Source organism: Myotis nattereri (assembly GCF_964212035.1).
Source record: "Myotis nattereri genome assembly, chromosome: 1".
NCBI lineage: Eukaryota > Metazoa > Chordata > Mammalia > Chiroptera > Vespertilionidae > Myotis > Myotis nattereri.
The window spans coordinates 64960549-64981163 of record NC_138075.1 but is presented as its reverse complement, the minus strand read 5'-3'; the positions used below and the strand labels follow the sequence as shown (position 1 = coordinate 64981163).

Sequence of the window (20615 nt, the reverse complement as noted above, 5' to 3'; positions counted from 1 at the left end):
CTACTTACTTAATTTTAAAAAACTGATATATAATTCACATAACATAAAAGTCACCATTTTAAAGTGTACAATTCAGTGTTTTTTATGTATGTATGAGTTAAGCACTCAAAAAGTGATAGAGTTTCAATAATAAACACTTCTAAAGACTTGAGTCATCCAACAACGGAATGGGATCCCCTGTAACTAGAAACATTAAGCATCAGCTGGAAAATTCCCTTTTTAATGATGTTCTAAAACATGTTCCTGTTCTGATGGGAGCTAAACTCTGAGGTCCCTTCTAACTCTAAAAATCTATGGGAAGTTTACTGATTTGAACACTCCTACTGTTAGGTCTGATCAAACAATGGAATTGATATCCCCTCCCCTGGGAAACTGACGTTTAGATCATTTTGCAACCAACATTCCCTTTCACTTAGACCAGTGGTTGGCAAACTGCGGCTCGGCAAACTGCGGCTCGTGAGCCACATGCGGCTCTTTGGCCCCTTGAGTGTGGCTCTGCCACAAAATATCGACTTCTGTGCATGGGCCACGAAGTTTCAACCGCACTGTACGTGCGTGCCCAGTATTTTGTGGAAGAGCCACACTCAAGGGGCCAAAGAGCCACATGTGGCTCGCAAGCCGCAGTTTGCCAACCACTGGGACCACATTCCATTTGCTAAGACCAGTATCTTTCCCCTCCCGACTTGCCCAGGACCTGGATCCATCCAGAGGTATTCCCCTCTACTGCCCGCCCCCCCCACCAAGTACTCCTAAAGTCCTTTAAAATCTCTGACTCCCCATCCCTTGGTGCTGGTGCCATTTTGGGGCTCAGCCCATCTGGTTTCCAGATGACCTAATAAATTTATAATTATTTACCACTTTTGGCCTAGAGTGTTCCCCCTTTGGTGACCCTAACACTACACAGTGGAATCACTGTGCTAAGCAATGGCAAGGAAATGGAATAAAGGACTCTCGTTTGGCCCCAGAAACGAGGGTAGAAGCGAGGGTACAGGGTAGAAGCGATGTTCCTAGAGTAGGCAATGGAAACAGTAGTTCTCAATTAGTTATACTAATAGCTCCTGGAATCTCCTGTGCCCAACAGGAAGGAGACAGTGAAATTAGGCTCTATCAGGAAGCAGAGTTTGCAGAAAGGGTGGGAACCACAGTTATAAAGTCAAGGAAAGAGTCAACGTGAGCAGCTGTGGGAAGGGTAGAAAGCCAAGGACCATAGGTCCCACTGGCATGTAAACTAACTTTTTCACCTTATCTTATACCTTTCAATATCCCCTAGGTCTCAGAGATAGGCCACTAAGCAATTACCAGCAGTATTTATTAAACATTTATACTTTGAATTCTCCATTTCAAACTATTCCCTTCAATATCTGTTGCCAAAGATATAGAAGCCATCCATCATTGGCTTCACTTGTCTTCAAGGTTCATCACTGCCTGCACTGTAAAGAAACAAACTGTGAGACTGGAGAGCAGGGAACATTCAGAACATACAAATGTTTGAAGTCTCTGCTTTTCTGGGTTCCCACACAAATTTTTACTAATGTTTACTTTTAATTAAGCCATGTGTTGCTTGTCAACTATAATTGAAAAAAATTAAGCCATATACACCTGTACTCTTGGCCATACATGAATTAATGATTAAAGAAGCTGCCTTGCTATCTTATCTCTTTCATCCTGTTCTCCTCAGAGAACAAGTGAGAAGGCAAGGCTGAGGACAACTGGAAAGAGCAAGATTAACCTTAGGCAACATTTTAAAGTACATGAATGTCTATTTTGACATCCTGTTCTAAATTCCACATTCCAATGCTATAAATTTCTTTTAATGCCTCCCTGTGCCCACCACAAACACACATTCTGTTATTCTGACATTGAGTTGATTTCAATTAGGTATGCGGAAGATAACACTAATCCATATTAAATTGTAAAAAAGGGCTCCTAACTCAGTGTTTACTTCTAGAGGGAAAATTTATTAATCCAAATAAATCTACGAATGGTGAAATTTCAAGTGAGAAACTTAAGGAAAATAACTCTTACTATTTAAATCACATACTTCTCTCTGCCTCAGCTGACACTAGAAGGCACTGAAAGGAAGAGAAGTCTATAATTCATAAACCTCTCTGAGAAGTTGAGAGTAGTGGGCATTTGTGGGATTTCTGCTCACTATCTAATCCCTACAGCTATCAGTCATTATATATGCAACCTCAAAAACTTGAGCCTAAGGCCCTACTGCTCAGGTCTAAAATGTGCCTTCAAAGAGAAGAAATGTACAAAAAGGGTGGGTCACCAAAAATGAGTAAGAGCCCACCTTGTCTTAATTCCCAACAATTAGAACACTCTCCTCTTAGGAAATAAGCTCTCAGACATGAAAGGGTTTAGGTGTCCCCTACTAAAGAAACAAAATTGCCAGATTCTCTCCAGAAGAAATCGGAACATATGTCCAGAGTGTAACAAGTCAAACCAAGGATTTACCTTTTTTCGGTATGAGGTGGAAATTCAGAAGCTGAGATATCAAAATAGTGGACACCCACTTGCTTATCCTCAGTTATATATGCTACTCCAATTGTACTTAACTCCTGGTCCCTATGACTGCCCCAATTCCTTACCTGCAAACTCTTGCAACCGCTTACGCTCCTCTAGGTTATACTGAAGCTTTTCTAGCAACTCAAAATACCCGAAGAGTGAATCTCTAGGCCAAACAATGCACTCATCCTGATCCATGTCCATCAGCCCAGGCAGATTCTGGTGCACATGGGTCTCCCAGTCCAATTCACCTTAAGAAGATGGAGGAATTCTTCTTAAAAACAAATAGATTTGTGGAACTTGGAAAAGAACTGATAAATCCTATGGTGTGCAGGGGAGAAAGAAGGGATGAAAGAGGTAACAGGAAGCAGAAAAGGAAGGTAAAGGGTACATTACTAAGATACCACTTTTTACAATAAGCAAAGACAGCCACAGCCACACTTATCCAAAATGAAGCAGAAGTACAGGGAAAATGAAGCACACAAAAAGTAAAATCAGACTGGTAGAGAAAACTGGGAAGTAGATATAGTGGGAGAGCTCTTATTAAGATTGGGATGTCTCCTAGAGAAGTCTGAATTCAAATGGAAGAAACCCACTGCTGGGTATGGGAGGCTAGGGGAAGGTCAAGGGGAGAGAAAAAAAGAAGGAGACATATATAATACTCTTTGTAATACTTTAAGCAATAAAACAATTTTAAAAAAATAGTAAAAAATAAATAAAAAATAAAATAAAATTATACTGAGAAGAAAAAAAAAGAAAGAAACCCCCTGCTTACCAATAGAGTCAAATTTTTTGGATTCAGAAGGGGAAAGGAGGGAAGATGAAGGTTTGGAGGAAGCAGATGAGGAGGAGGAGGAGGAAGAGAGGGACTCTTCTTTTTTTGACCCAGATGCTCTTGAAACTTCTTCAGAGGAACTGCTTTCAGACTCTTCTTTAGGACCTTCTTCTGATAAGTCCAAAGATTCCGTTTGTTGACTGGTCTTTCTATAAGTAAATGAAGAAATGAAGAAATTTTATTGCCTGAAATACATTTATGAGGTATAGTTAGCTCTTTCATTATTCTGGTGCTGCCCCTATCTATCTCTCTTTTTTCTTTCTTTTTTTAAAAAAAAAATATTTTAATGATTTTTTTTTTTACAGAGAGGAAGGGAGAGGGATAGAGAGTTAGAAACATCGATCAGCTGCCTCCTGCACATCTCCTACTGGGGATGTGCCCGCAACCCAGGTACATGCCCTCGACCAGAATCGAACCTGGGACCTTTCAGTCTGCAAACCAATGCTCTATCCACTGAGCCAAACCAGTTAGGGCCCCTAGCCATCTCTTAACACTGAGTCTTAAGGCTATGAGGGCCGAACTACTCATTGCATATACAAATTATTGTATAACAAACCCCAGATCTAAGCTTAAGCACTTCCAACCTCAACTATCCCATGTGCTATATCTGTATTTAGTGCTCCTCACCACATAGCTTCTGTGCTCAGTTTTACTCAGGCTTCCACATTCTACACACAACCTTATTCTGCCAAGCTCCCCATTCCATAGCCCTATGCCTGTAACACCACAACTATAGCCTTTGCCCCCATGATTCTATCTCTTAATAGTAGAGGGCTCCTGGGCTCAGCTCTTGGTCTTTTATCTTCTCCATCTATCATCACTCCTTTGGTGATCTCATCTGAGTTTAAATGACTACTAAATGCAAATTTAAACCTCTATTCCAGACCTCATTCCTCAATCCAGTCTATTATATGCAACCTTGACTCACATATCATCACTTGAATGTCTAATAGACATCTCAAATTTAACCAAAACTGAACTCTTATCCATCATATCTCTTCCACCAATAGCCTTCCCCATCTCAGCTAATTCATCCTACCAGTTGCTCAGGCCATAACTTTGGAGTCATCCTGAACTCTTCTCTTATATACCACATCCAATCCATCATGAAGTTCTGTTGACTCTATTTTCAAAATACACCTTTTTTCACTGGCACCTCTGGTATCACTCTGGTCTGAATCATTATCACCCCTTGCTTGGAGAGCAGTATTGCCTCCTAACTTATTTCTCTGTTCCTTCCCTCATTCTTCTACAGCCTATCAACACAGAAATCTGGGTGACCCTTCTTAAATGTAAGTCATTGCATGTCACTGCTCTGTTCCCCATTTCACTCAGAGTCAAAGTCTAAATCCCTGCAATGGCCTCCACAGCCTTACAGAACAGGGTCCTCATTATCTCCTATCACTCTTCCCCTGCGCACTTTGCTGCAGTCACAATGGCTCCTTTGCTCTTTCTGAAACACATCAGGCATGGACCTTTGTACTAGCTGTTCCCTCTTCCTGGAACACTCTTCCACAGATTTACACATAACAACCCCTCACCTCATCCAAGTGTTTACTCAAATGTTACCTTTTCAGTGCGGTCATACCAACTACCTTATTTAAGATTACAACAGATCTGCAACCCCCACCCTGTACTCCAATCCCCCTTAACCTGTCCTATTTTTTTTATGCTTATTATATTTTAACATATTAATACTAGAGGCCCGGTGCATGAAATTCGTGCACTGGGGGGGGGGTGGGGTTCCCTCAGCCCAGCCTGCCTCCTCACAGTCCAGGAGCCCTCAGTGGATGTCCTACTGATGGCCACAGTCTGGCAGCAGAGGCTCAGAGCAGGCGTCCTGTGTGTGTGTGTGTGTGTGTGTGTGTATGTGTGTGTGTGTGTCTGTCTGCTAGGGCCTGCCCCCAGCCACGCCACGTAGGCTCGAAGCAGTTGCCGTGTGTGTGTCCCCACTGGGGGGTCTGCCCCAAGCCACATTGGAGGCTCAGAGCAGGCACTGTGTGTGTATGTGTGTGTGTGTGTGTGTGTATGTGTGTGTCTGCTGGGGGCCTGCCCCCAGCCACACCATGGAGGCTTGGAGCAGGAGCCCCTCTGTGTTGATCTCTCAGCCTCCTGGCCTCCACTGCATGTTGTACTCTCCCTTGAGCTATGGCCAGGATGGGGGTGCTGCCCGCAGGCCAGGCTTTCACGCTCCCAGGTCTCCATGGCGACTGGGGAGCAGGCCCAGCTGGGGGCTGCCCTCAGGCCGGGCTTGCTTTCCTGCTCCTGGATCAGGCGCAGCTGGGGGCTGCCTACAGGCCACACTTTTCTACTTACTGATGGCCAGATCACCACAGTGACCCAGGGCCCAGCAGCACTTTCCTGCTCTCCAATAGTCATAGGGTCCCGGCTGGGAGCGGGGCTTAGCAGTGCAGGGCTTAGGCGGCACGGGGGTCCCAGCTGGGGGCTCAGGTGGCACACAGGGGTCCCGGCTGGGGCCGGGGCTTATGCCCTGCTGCCCAGGGCTGCACATGGGGCCTGGATGGCAGCTCGCGCTGTCCCACCCTGCCTGTAGTATAGGATAGAGGCCTGGTGCACAGGTGTGGGCCGGCTGGTTTGCCCTGAAAGTGTCCCAGATCAGGGTGGGGGTCCTGCTTGGGTGCCTGGCCAGCCTGGATGATGGGCTGATGGCTGTTTGCAGCTGGTCACACCCCGTTCAGGGGGGGGTCCCCACTGGGGTGCCTGGCCAGTCTGGGTGAGGGCCTGAGAGCCGTTTTCAGGCTGGAGGGCAACTTAAGCTCCCAGCCTCTCCTTTTTTTCTTTCTTTTTTTTTATTCTGGGATTTATTTACCTTCTATAGCTGTCACTGGAGCTGAGAGCCGGCTCCAGCTCTGAGGGCTGAAAGCAGGTTCTGGGTCTGTTTGGCTTCTATAATTGAAACTCTGTTGGCATCACTGCAGCTCTAAGCTCTGAGGCCGAAGCTGGCTGAAAGCAGGTCTCTGGAGGATTTTTTTAGCTTCTATAATTGCAATATAGTTGCTTAGAGTGCAGCTCAGAGCCCAGCAGCGGCAGGCCGGGAACATTGGTTTCCTCCGTCACTGGAGCAAGAAAGCCTGTCTGCCGGCCGCCATCTTGGTTGGCAGTTAATTTGCATATCCTGCTGATTAGCCAATGGGAAGGGTGTTGGGGTTATGGTCAATTTGCATGTTTCTCTTTTATTAGATAGGATACTTACTTGATATATTTATTATTTATTGTCTCTTTCCCCTACCCTAGTATGTAAGCTACATGAGAGCAGGCATTATTTTTTATTTATTTATTTATTTTTTATTAGTTAAGGAATTACAAATGTGTCCTCATCCCCCCCTTTAACCCCCAACCTCCCCCCCACACACAAACTCGTGCTCCCATCCCCCCGTTGTCCATGTCCATTGGTTTGGCTTATATACATGTATACAAGTCCTTCTGTTGATCTCTTCCCCTTACCCCCGCCCTCCCCTACTTTCCTTCTAGGGATTATTGTCTTTTTTTTTTTTTTTTAATCCTCACCCGAAAATATTTTTCCAGATTTTTTTAGAGAGAGTAAAAAGGAGAGGAAGAGAGAGAAACATCTATGTGAGCAAGACACATTGATTGGTTGCCTCCCACATGTGCCCCAACTGGGCTGGGTGATAGAGCCTGCAACTGAAGTACGTGCCCTTGACCAGAATCAAACCCTGGACGCTTCAGTCTGAGGGCCAACATTTTATCCACTGAGCCAAAATGACTCCCTCTGGAAGTTCTAGGGGAGAAGTTCCCTTGCTTCTTCTAGCTCTGGCAGTTAGTTGCCTAGCATTCATTGCCTTCTATTGACTTGTGGTTGCATCACTCCAATCCCTATATGTGTCTTCATATCTCCTTCTCCTATTCTCTATGTCAGTGGTTCTCAACCTTCCTAATGCTGTGACCCTTTAATACAGTTCCTCATGTTGTGGTAACCCCCAATTTCATTGTTACAAATTGAACATAATTAAAGCATAGTGATTAATCACAAAAACAGTATGTAATTATATATGTGTTTTCCGATGGTCTTAGGTGACCTCTGTGAAAGGGTCGTTCGATCCCCAAAGGGGTTGTGACCCACAGGTTGAGAATCGCTGCCCTATGTCTATGTCTTCTCTTCTGTATCTGATAAGGACCCTTATCACCGGATTTAGCATCCACCTGGGTAATCCAGAATAATCACATCTCAAGATCCTTAACAGCCGTGGGCAAACTATGGCCCGCGGGCCGGATCTGGCCCGTTTGAAATGAATAAAACTAAAAAAAAAAGACCATACCCTTTTATGTAATGATGTTTACTTTGAATTTATTTTAGTTCACACAAACACTCCATCCATGCTTTTGTTCCAGCCCTCCGGTCCAGTTTAAGAACCCATTGTGGCCCTCGAGTCAAAAAGTTTGCCCACCCCTGACTTAATTACATCTGCAAAGACCTTTTCCCTAATAAGGTCATGTTCCCAGGTTCTGGGGGTTAGGACATGGGCGTATGTTTTTGGGGGCTACCATTCAACCACTATGATCAATAGTTATTGAATGAATGAATGCCCTCTCAAAGCCAATTTTCACCTCTGGTTTTCTACCCTCTCCTCCTTCATGTGTGTCTATCCCAGTTCATGTACACACTCCTAACCTGATTTCCACTTTGCTCACGCTTGACCTCAGTCCATCAGGGGACAGGTTTTGTCTCCTGCAAAGCAAAAAACACAGAAGAGTGAAGAGAGTAATACTGAAGCAGGAATTTAATAAAGAAAAGAATTCACATCATAAAATAAAGAAAACTAAGTGAAGAGAACAAATTGTGGTAAAGGGGAGAAAAAGAGTAGGGACGACCCCAAAAGGAGATAAAGAATCAGGCAACAGTCTAGAGCTGGGGCATTGTAACCCTTGGGCAAATCTCCTGTCACAAGGGAAAGATAGAGTAAAGGCCACAGAGTAAAAACAGGGAATGAGATCAGGAAACCTTTGAGAACTAAAGTTGGGTTTGAAAATGGAGAGGCAGACCTCTGGATAATCTGCCGCTTGAATATGCCGGCTTTGTGCTGAACTTCCAGATGTGTCATCTCTTCATTCAGCTCGTTCCTGATGGTCTGAAAGTTAGTAACTGACCCAAAGGGCCATTAGGAGTTGAGAATGTGACAAGACCTAGGGAGAGAACTTAGGTGGGGAGAAACCAAGTGAAATATTCATTATAGGCCCCACGCCTTCCTGCAATATCAGGTTCTCTCGCTCCATAATCCACCGCTATTAGCTTTCACTCTAATTTCTTCCCAAACACCCCTCCCATCAAGTTTTACCTCTTCTATGCTTACCCATCATTGCTACTATGATATTTCGAAAGATAATGGAACCAAGTAACAACGAAAGGATGACATAGATGCTGCTGAAGGTTCGGCTGACTTCAGGCACCTTCCAGGTGTCCTGAAGCAGTGCATACCAATGATCCAGGGTGAAGAGAATGAACACTGTCACTAGGGAATTCAACAGGTCCCTAAAGAAAAAGGTGTGTATATAGATAAAACAGAAATCTAAACCTCTCAGACAGTTTCCTTCTCATTTTTTTTTCTTCATTGTCACTCTTACTAGTAAAGCAACCTAAGAGCATTTCTTTATAGTTTGCTCTGACTCTGGCTACTTTTCTACTGTGCTCAATTTTTTTTTTTTTTTTTAGCTAATCATTCTTCAGTTTGGGGTTGTTTTATTAGGTTTTCCTTTATCGTGAATAATTTCTGAATTTCACATACTATTCCATTAGTACCTGGAACATAGTATGTACTCAATAAATAGGTACTGCCCTAGCCAATTTGGCTCAGTGGATAGAGCGTCAGCCTGTGGACTGAAGGGTCCCAGGTTCAATTCCGGTGAAGGGCATGTGTCCAGGGTGTGGGCTCAATCCCCAGTAGGGGGCATGAAGGAAGCAGCTGATCAATGATTCTCTCTCATCACTGATGTTTCTATCTCTCTCTCCTTCTCCCTTTCTCTCTAAAAGCAATAAAATATATATTTTTTAAATAAATAAATAGGTACTGACTGAATTTCTAAAAATTGAACAGACTACCATTTATGTATCATTTTTTGGTAAGCTCATTCTCCACTGCCCTACAGACTTCACCTAACAGAAGAGCACTTACAAATTTAGCAAACATCATTCCTATTTAGTTTGTTGGTATGAACTGATAGGCAAGTAAATGAATGGATTTGTGACATAAACATATGATCCCAAATAATAAATGATAATGAATATATCACAAAAGCTCTCAGAAACGTATTTAAAATTTCCTTGTTAGTCCTCCATATACAATTTGTTGGAAACATCAAGGCCTGAATAGGATAAATAGGACTTTCCTAACTTGTACTCTTAAAAAACTACTAAGAAAGACCTGAGAGGTGCTGACAAGATTGGATTCCAATTCATAAATATTATCACCTCTAAATCCAAATTGATTTTCTACTAGTAATCAGTGTTCTCTAGACAAAGATCTTAAGAGGATTCTACTTTTGAATGAATACAGGTGTGTGCATGTGTAATCCCTACACCTAGAGATTGGGGAAAAACCAGTGAGCATGTTTGAGAGTGACATTTATTACCACAATGTATGTAAGTACTCTGCTAAGTGCTCTAATGCATTACCTCATTTACCCCTACACTCTTATTCTCATTTTTCAAAAGAGGTAACTGAGGCATAGAAACCAGGACTTAACTACTGGAATATACTGCCATTTAAAGATGGTTGATGAAGGTGCATATGAATTTGCAAAATCCACGGCAAATCTGGTAGCTGCCCTGTCCTCAAAATCAGAGTGAATACCATTAACAATTCCTTTACTTTCTCTTTGCCTCTCCTTACTGTGTTATATTCCAATTTTTTTACAATAAACTATACTTTTTGTATTACTATACTTTAGACTAGCTTCCCGGTTTCATGCCCAAATTCTCTCCCCCTACCCAGGATTCTCCCAGTCCTGCCTACGAGAAGAAGTCTTGGTACTCCAGGTCCTGGCGAGTTGAACGGGTATAATCCTCGAAGAAGTAGACACCGGCCACAGCAAAAATGTAGAAGAAGATGATCAGCAACAACAAAAGGAACATCATGCTCTAGAAGTCATGACTTCAAGTTAGTGCTGGACCAAACAAGGCTGATTTCCACCTATAGCCCAGTCAAGCCCACCCTGGAAAACCCCCCAACAAACCCTCACTTCGCCCTGAGCCCAGCCATCTTAGTCCACAACAGCTTGACCACAGCCCTTTCTCATCCAGTAACATATCTCAGGATCTTTCATTGCCTTCTTTGTCCCACCCAGACTTGTCTCGTGTAACCCCCATGCTTGTCCACCTTGCCCATCTGGTTTTGCTGCTACAGTCAAATCACCTTAAGGGCCCTAACCAGGGCCAAAATAATGACTCGAACTTGAGGGATTCGTGTAAAGAGTTTGAGAGACCTTAGAACCCGGCAGATCCTCAGCAACTGGAGCCATGCAGACTGGCCTCCTACCCCTGTCAGCACCACAATCTCAGGAAGCAGGGACTGTAGGAAACACACAGATTATGAGTAAAATATACCCAAAAGCACCCACACAGTTGTTCCTTCGTTATCTGGGGTGTTTTTTTTTCATAGTTCCTTGGGGATTATCCCTTGAATAACATTCTCTGGTGATTGTTTCCTATTTGGTCCTTCTATACTAAATTACTTAAACTCTATATTTCAATTTGCTCAGACATAAAATGGGGATAAGCCCTAGCCAGTTTGGCTCAGTGGATAGAGCATCAACCTGCAGATGATTCAGGTCAAGGGCACATACCTTGGTTGCAGGGCTCATGCAGGAGGCAACCAATCGATGTGTTTCTCTCACATCAATGTTTCTCTCTGTCTTTCCCTCTCTCTTCCATTCTCCCCAAAAATTAATGGAAAAGTATCCTCGGGTGAGGATTAACAAAAAAAATTAAAAATAAATAAAGAGGGGGATAAAACAGTGCCTATCTCATTGGGTTGTTGTGGAGTTCAAATGAGAAAATACATGTGAACAGTGCCTGGCAACTGGTAAGTGCTCAGTAACTGGTAGACATTATTGTTGGGGCTAATGTTGGGGTTAGATTCTGCCTTGCTCCTAAAACCAACTCCTGCAATGAATGAACTTCAGTTTTGAAAGACAGAGGGGCGGGGGGGGGGGGGGGAGAAGTTAGGTACATTTCTACTTGTTTCTTCCTGTGATCTATCTATCTTAACTTTTCTTGTCATTTTGATTCACCTAGGCACATTCCTCAGCCCACTAAACTAATCCTTAGGATAGCTATCCTTACCAATATGGTAACAATAAAATCAAAGACATTCCAGGCATTCTTCCAGAAGAGGGAAAAGCTGGAGAGCCACATAAGAAGGATCTCCAAAATGAAAATAAGTAAGATGAACCAAGCTGCCACCTCCAGAGTCAGCTTCAGTGGCCACAGTTGGGTATTTGTGGATTCAAGCAATTCTGTGAGAATAGAGCAAAGGCTGAATAAAGGTTAGGGAAGTGGGAAGCTGAATGATAGAGAATGATCACAACCTGTTATAAACCACAGTTGTGTCCACTGCTATTACACTTTTTAGTTTCTCTAAAAACTGTGGTCGCTTCAACCTGTAAAATACAGGGGTGGACAGAATCAAATATGAAAAATAGCTGCGACTCATCTCTCCTGCTGATATGGATATGCCTAACAGCTGCCTATTAGTCACTGCCTTCCCACTCTGGGATCACACAAATTCCTCTCTTAACTACCACCAACCCTATCTGCTGTACTGTTAACCCCCTTCCCATCTTAAATTTCACAAAGAAGCAATGAGCCTTGAGAATAGATGAAAATGTAGGACCATGATATATATTAAGTGCTTTATAAGGGATGTAGAAACAAGAAGCCAAATTCATGGGGCATATTGAGTCAGAACAATTGCTTGGTTCTTTGTGTTGTTGGTGTGTGTGTGTGTGTGTGTGTGTGTGTGTGTGTGTGTGTGTTTTAGAGAAAGAGGTGGTGGGGAAGGAGAAAGAGACAAGGAGAAACATTGATTTTGTTGTTCCACCCATGCATGTATTCATTGGTCAGCTCTTGTAGGTGCCCTAAGCAGGGATTGAGCTTACAACCTTGTTGTAACAGGATGCTAATCTAACCAACTGAGCTATCCAGCCAGGGTTGTTAGCTTTTAAAACTTCCCCTTTCTTCTATAAAACTGATTTTGTTCTGCAAAGCAAATAGAATCCTTTACTTTCTTTCTAGAATCCTATTATTTGCTAACTGCTATCCCTTAACTCATTGCCTTAATCTTTCAACCTTCTTCATCTCTTTTATACATTTAGTGAATGTATATCATACTATTAAAAAAAAAACACATTGAGATTAAAATAGGCTTAAAAGCTAAAATTTAATATTTTTCCTTTTGAAACAGAATACTCCAAATGCACTATGACTGATATGCTTGGCAGTAGATGGAGATCACAAGAGCATACTCAATCATCCTGAAGAACACAACTGCTGTGTAGATTGTGACACACAGTTTTATATCGTTATTGCTTTTAGTAATATTTTTGGCAAATTATATCCATATGTTGTTAGAAATAAGGACTATTCATACTTGCAATGTGTTACTATCCAAGAAAATGAATCAAATCTTTCTTCTCTCTCATCATTCAGAAACAAAATATGAAAATTATAAAAATAAACAACCAATATCATTGTGAAAGTTTCTTTCTATTTTTTATGCCCTAACACATTTCCATCTACATTTTAACATATATCACATGTATCTAACATATAATACATAATGTTGTAAGCCTGAAACTAATGTTATATGTCAATTATATCTCTATTGAAAAAACAAAACAAAAAATAGCCTGGCCAATGTGGCTAAGCAATTGAGTGTCGACCTATGAACCAGGAGGTCATAGTTCGATTCCTGGTCAGGGCACATGCCTGGGTTGTGGGCTTGATCCCCAGTATGGGTGTGCAGGAGACAGGTGATCAATGATTCTCTCTCATCACTGATCTTTCTCTCTCTCCCTCTCCCTCCTCTGAAATCAATAAAAAAATTAAAAAATAATTAAATTAAAAAATATTATAGCCCTGACTAGTTTGGCTCAGTGGTTGGAGAGTCAGCCCAAGGACTAAAGGGTCATGGGTTCGATTCCCGGTAAAGGGCATGTACCTTGGTTGCTGGTTCGATCCTCAGTCCCATCGGGGGAGGAAGGCAACCAGTCAATGTGACTCTCTGTCTCTGTCTCTCTCTCTCTCTTCATATCCCCCCTCCTTCCTCCCTTCCACTCTCTCTAAAACTCAATAGAAAAAAATATCCTCGGGTGAGGATTTAAAAAAAGATAGATTAATAGATGATAGATATCTAAATAAATAGATAAGTGGGTATATGGATATTCAAATCCTAAAACAAATAATTAAAAATTCAAAACTCAATATATCAACTGCATAGCCAAGATGAATCCTTCTCCAAGTTGTTAGAGAAATAAAACTTTTTTTTTAAAATATATTTTATTGATTTTTTACAGAGAGGAAGGGAGAGAGACAGAGAGTCAGAAACATCGATGAGAGAGAAACATCGACCAGCTGCCTCCTGCCCACCCCCCACCGGGGATGTGCCCACAACCCATGTACATGCCCTTGACCGGAATCGAACCTGGGACCCTTCAGTCCGCAGGCCGACGCTCTATCCACTGAGCCAAACCGGTTTCGGCAAAATAAAACTGTTTTTTTAAAAAAATAAAAATTATATAATATATAAAATAAATATATTTGATCCCAAAATCAAACTTAATGTTATTTTAAAATTCATTTGTACACAAACCATATATTTTCTTTAAAAATAGCACAAAACACTTATAAAGTGGCAAAAGTAAAAATTTGCTCACATGATTTTTAAAATTGTGTTAAAAACAATATTTAATATGCTAGTCTAAAGTATTATTTTTACTTAAACTTGCTTCTTTATATCACATAAAAGTAATTAAGTGATTAAAAGTCCTAAGGAAGCTCTGGCTGTTGTGGCTCTGTGGTTGAGCGTCATCCTATGCACCAAAAGGTCACAGGTTTGATTCTGGGTCAGGGCACATCCCTGAGTTGTAGGTGTGATCCCCAGTAGGGATTGTACAGGAGGCAGCCAGTCAATGTTTCTCTCTCCCTACAAATCAATAAAATAAAAAAACACGTGGGGGAAAATGGGAGATATTTGTAATACTATCAACGATAAAAAATATATTAAAAAAAAAACACGCCTGGGGTGGGAACCAGGCAGAGGGGAGCTATGGGGGGGGGGGGGGGAACAACTGTAATAAATCTGAACAATAAAGATTTAATTTAAAAAAAATAAAAATAATAAAATAAAACACAAATCATTAAAAAAGAAAGAACATAGGAGAAACCAAGATGGCGGCATAGGTAAACACAGAAATTGCTGCCTCCCACAAAAAATTCAAAAATACAACTAAAAGACAAAACAGACATCACCCAGAACTACAGGAAGGCTGGCTGAGTGGAAATTCTACAACTAGAAGGAAAGAGAAAAGCACACTGAGACTCAGAGGAGGTGCGGAAGTAAAGTGCAGAGGTAGGGAGGCGCAGGTGGAAAGGGCTGGCAACTGAGAACACGGCTGTCTTTTTCAATCGGGAGGGAGTCACAAGCTCCCGACTGCTCTGAACTCCAGTTCCGGGCGAGTCTCTGGGGACCCAGAATCATACGGGGAGAAACTGGACTGTCTGGAAGCGGGCAGAACTCAAGGGCAGCTTTCCCTCAGAGGTGCTTGCAGCGATTACAGGGACACTGAGACGCAAGGCCCCTTAGGGCAGGGCTGAGGATCAGCCATAGCTGTTTGCTCCGCCCTGTTGATCCCCTGAGACCCCGCCCCACCCAGGCTGCAGCAGAGGCTTCTGCATATGAATGTCCTGGCCCATTGCAATCTGAAAATTACCTAACAAACTGCAGCTGGGCCAGACAGACCCAGAACTTCCAAGAGAAGGCCCAAGGCCCCACAACAGCTTGCATTGCTTCACAGCTGGGTCTCATCTGGGCACCTCCAAATGCCAAACAAGGAAGGGGAATCTGCAGATCTCTTCGTAGCTCCTGCTGGGTAGCCTCAGGCAGAGGCTAAATTAGCACCTCCTTAGATCCAAGAGCCAGTGTACCCAGTGGTCAGAGCGGGACCATCCAAATTACAACTCCTCAGATCCATAAGGGACACACTCAGGGGGCAGACTCAGTGAGCACCAAAGCCCCACTGAAGCAAGTCTTGCCCTGTAAGGGTGTCTTCAGCACAGAAGTTCTCCCACTGTAGACACAGCTGATTCTCACAGCCAATAGGCCTGGAGGTCAATTCCTCCCAGTGATACCTACAACAATCAAGGCTTAACTACAACAAGACTGTGCACAAAGCTCACAAAGGGGTGCACCAAGAGTGTCCACCTCAGGTAATTGGGGAGGCTGAGCCACTGGGCCCTAGAGGACACCTAGCACACAAAGTCACTCTATCAACACATGAAAGCGGCCAAAATGCAGAGACAAAGAAACAGGTCACAAATGACAGAAATGGAGGAAAGCAAACGACTGGATATAGAGTTCAAAACCACGGTTATAAGGTTTTTCAAGAATTTTATGGAAACCGCCAATAAATTTAGTGAGACCCTCAAGAAATCTAGTGAGACCCTCGAGGATATGAAAAAGGACCAACTAGAAATTAAGCATACATGGACTGAAATAAAGAATAATATACAGAGATCCAATAGCAGACAAGAGGATCCCAAAAATCAAGTCAAAGATTTGAAATACAAAGAAACAAAAAATACCCAACCGAAAAAGAAAAAAGAAAAGATTCCAAAAATATGAAGATAGTGTAAGGAGCCTCTGGGACAACTTCAAGCGTACCAACATCCGAATTATAGGGGTACTAGAAGAAGAGAGAGGGCAAGATATTGAAAACCTATTTGAAGAAATAATGACAGAAAACTTCCCCTACCTGGTGAAAGAAATAGACTTACAAGTCCAGGAAGCACAGAGAACCTCAAACAAAAGGAACCCAAAGAGGACCACACCAAGACACATCATCATTAAAATGCCAAGAGCAAAAGACAAAGAGAGAATCTTAAAAGCAACAAGAGAAAGACAGTCAGTTACCTACAAGGGAGTACCCATACGACTGTCAGCTGATTTCTCAACAGAAACTTTGCAGGCCAGAAGTGAGTGGCAAGAAATATTCAAAGTGATGAATGCCAAGAACCTACAACCAAGATTACTTTATCCAGCAAAGCTATCATTCAGAATTGAAGATCAGGTAAAGAGCTTCACAGATAAGGAAAAGCTAAAGGAGTTCACCACCACCAAACCAGGATTATATGAAATGCTGAAAGGCATCCTTTAAGAAGAGGAAGAAGAAGAAAAAGGTAAAGATACAAATTATGAACAACAAATACAAATCTATCAACAAGTGAATCTAAAAATCAAGTGAATAAATAATCTGATGAACAGAATAAACTGGTGTTTATAATAGAATCAGGGGCATAAAAAGGGAGTGGACTGACTATTCTTGGGAGGGAAAGGGGTGAGGGGGATGCGGGAAGAGACTGGACAAAAATCGTGCACCTATGGATGAGGACAAGGGGGGGGGGGTGAGGGTGGAGGGAGGGGTGGGAACCGGGTGGAGGGGAGCTAAGGGGGGAAAAAAGAGGAACAACTGTAATAATCTGAACAATAAAGATTTAATTAAAAAAGAAAGAAAGAAAATAAACTAGAACAGAGCAGCAACTCCAACAAATAATAGCTCATAGAACAGAAAAAGCTGATAAGAAAGTACATTAAGTATTTTATTTAAATAAGTTTAGGTCTACCAAAACAAAGTCTAAAGTATGGAGAAAAATTATGTAAAGCATCTCAATAATGATTTATATTAGTTACATAACACAACATTTTGGACCTATCGAATTAAATAAACTATATTATTAAAATAAAATTTAAAAAACACCTAAGGAGATTTTAAAGATTATATATGCATTACCGGGAAACAAAATTACAAAACAAAAAAAAGATTAGGGAGCTTTGATCTAGAAAACTGATTGTTAATATTTTTTTCCCTATCTTTAACAACATTCTTTGTGTTCTGGAAAATTGTTTTTTAAAAGCCTAAACAAAGCTTTAATGTTCATCACATGAATTAATCTGTTCAAAGAAATCTGTTATTCACAAATAATTATTCCTCTTGCCTTTCTATCATGAGAATCTATATTATAAGAACCCAGTGGCCCTAACACTGTAACAACCAAAGACTGGTACCAGGAGGCTGCATGCGTGGCAAGGCGCACACAGGTGGGTGGGGACTTGACTCTGGGTCTCTTAGTGCAGCTGGACCTTGAGTGGGGGGGAGGGGAGAGTCCCATGGCGCGGTGGGGTCTGGGGTCCTGGGTCTTGTGTGATTTCCTGCAGGTCTGGGTCTCACGCGATTTCGTGCGCTCGGTCACTAGTGTACTTAATAAAATACAACTTAACTCTCAGGCAATCTATTTATCCTCTGGCACAGTGATCATGTTTCATATTCAGCCGTCTTACCAAACAGAATGGTTAGTGCTATTTTTTTTTTCATTTGCCCATTAGATGCAGGGAATCTTGTACAGGTACTACTACTTACTTTATTCCAAGGCTTAAGCCTATATCCCTAACCTCACAAGGGAAATACATACCAATTATACAAGAAATAGGAAATGTGGGGAACACAGTTCAAAATTCCCATATGTGGAGGAAATAAAACACTTCAAAGTATATATAATATACTGTAGTGGTCAATGACATCAATTATTGTGGTGTAAATATCTTTGACCTAACTGTATTAAAAGACAGTTTTAAAGTAGGAAACTTTTCCAAAACAACTGAGAATGAAACAAGGAAGTGAGTACTTCCACCGTCCTTTATCCTTTCTGAGCAGTTTGTTTGAGATGATAATCAAATGAGCACACTGATTCTCCAGATTTCTTTTATTGTTAATACATTTCATATAATTTATGACTGGTTTTAGAGTTATTTACTCTTTAAGTCATTTTTTACTAATATCTTACTTGTACCTAACTTTATATACTTTGTGAGCTTTCTTATTCGTACTTAATCTTTCTATATATACTTATAAAAATGTAAATATTGGATCACTCACTGATAGGAACCAATATTTCTAATAGGAAAGTTTAATTCAAACAAATGTAGACTAAACCGACACAAGAAATATAACCAGTCTTCCCATCTCCAGTTCCTTGTTGAGTCTATTACACCCTACTTCTAAGTGTTGAGACTACCTTATATCTACTACACTCTCAAAAGCCCTCCAAATGTATCTAGATCTTAGCAGTTTGCCAGCACAATTCAAATAACATTAAAAATGTAAGATAATCAATTTAAAGGAAAAATGACCCCCCCCCCACTTACTCTTTCACTCAATGTCAATTCTCACCTATTTCAACCATCAGTACAATTGTATTCAAAATTATGAGGAATATGATGAAGTTTGTGAAGAGAGGACCTGTTTTCTCTTAAGGAAATATATAGTGGAGTTCTTTGACTCATGCAGGTGAAATAATAGGGGCAAGAATAGAACCAGTGAGATTGAGAAGGAAATGGAGTTTGGAAAGAGAAAAATAAAATCATAAGGCTGATGGTGGGGCAAGAAAAAGAGTAAAGCCATGGGATAAAATGAGTAGTATGAAAGGATACACTCAAGGACCCAACCAGCCCACAAAGAAAGAGGTGGCCTCCAACTGAAGCGCACTTCAAACTTGCTCATCAGTCTTTGGCTATGCGTAATCCGTTCTTCATGACGAGGCTTTATGGAGAAGCGCACAAGCTGGTTTTGATCTCCTAACATAATTTTCTTCTGAAGGGCAGGATCTACACCAAAAAAAAAAAAAATAATAAGGGGGGGGGGGGTCAGTAGATAATTATAAAGAGAAGTTTGAGGGGCGAGAAGGTATGAAGAGGAGGTAGGCTTGGGGGCAGGAATACTGATTACGTAAGGGGCACCCTCGTGGTGGGGCTTGCCTTGCTGCTCCTGCTCACAGCAACTAATATTAGTTTGAAGAGCTAATGTATGTATTGCTTATGATCAATACTGTCCATGCCCAAGAATAAAGACGACAGGTCCAACTCTATGTTTTAAATGTCTTTGGTAAAAACTTCCACAACAGTCAGGGCCGGAAGGCCGAAAAGTTAGTAGCCTTAGGGTTTTATCACCTGGATCCAAATAATTTTATTTTTAAAACCTTTGATTTCTCAAGTTTGGTGTGACCTCCGAACTAACAACCATCTCAATCTCCCCTGCATTGTCCACCCTTAAAACTGTCTGCCTGCTGCCTATGCTTTGGAGGGTGGGGATGGGAGTCTTTAAGATTCTCCTTGGGAAGAGACAGGCTGCTGACCGACCATCTCTCGGACGGTGTGCCGTGGCACAGCTTGGCTCACGCCTTGCAGATGCTCGATGAGTGAGAAGGTATCGATGAGACGAGAACGAATGGCATCAGCTCTGGGCAGCTGTATGTGTCCCTCTGGGTTGTAAGTGGCCATGTCTGTTAAGACAATGGAAAAACCATCTATCATTTCATTCTCGGAGTTGCATCCAAGATCAGGGGTCTTCTTCCCCTCCTCCCACTCTCTCTGCCCTTAAGAATACAAACACATTGTAACAAGACTCAAGGTTTTTTGTGGGTTGTTTTTTTTTTTTTTTTTTTTGGAGACAAAAGGCGCCAGGAGTCCTAAGAGGCTATTGCACCCTTGACGAAGTGGCCGGGCGCCTTCCCTCGTGCGGCTGCATCTCTCATTCCGAGCAGCAGCCACAAGGGTCGGTAGGCGTCCCCGGGGTTGGACAAAGAGGAATTCGGGCACCACCTGGCCCCCGAAGGAACCAGGCAATGCAATGAGGTGGCGCAGCGGGAGGGCTGGGGGCTGCCCCCGACACAGAAAGCAAGTTCAGAGGAACCGGACAACGTGCCACAGCCTGACATCTGGGTCACGTGTCGGGTCCCAGCGCAGCTCCCGCTCCCAACTTCCGCCGGCGGGCCTCACCTCGGCCCGGGCCCCGCCGCCCACTCGGCCCCGACTTCACGCCTCCACCTCCGCTCCGGCGTCCCGAGCTCGGCCGTCCCCCCACCCGCTGAACGCGTTCGGGGTCGGCTCCCCGCCGGACCGCGACGCCTTCCCAGCTCTGCCCGCACCACCCCGAGTTCCGGCTCGCCCGGAGCCCAGCTCCGGTC

General features: G+C 42.5%; 1 protein-coding gene across 1 annotated transcript; it reads right to left on the bottom strand.

The window, feature by feature from the left end:
* Nucleotides 1-1398: 1398 nt before the first annotated feature.
* CATSPER2 (cation channel sperm associated 2) lies at nt 1399-20583 on the bottom strand (the record flags this gene model as incomplete). Its single annotated transcript, XM_081084140.1, has 13 exons — nt 20428-20583; nt 19785-19931; nt 19084-19257; nt 18824-18892; nt 11664-11836; nt 10735-10890; nt 10336-10460; nt 8677-8855; nt 8369-8468; nt 7998-8054; nt 3287-3495; nt 2595-2762; nt 1399-1430 (listed from the first exon to the last, which is right to left on the bottom strand). The coding sequence occupies exons 2-13, from the start codon at nt 19927-19929 to the stop codon at nt 1399-1401; spliced, it is 1587 nt and encodes a 528-aa protein (XP_080940266.1). The 5' UTR covers nt 19930-19931; nt 20428-20583.
* Between the last annotated feature and the right edge of the window lie 32 nt (nt 20584-20615).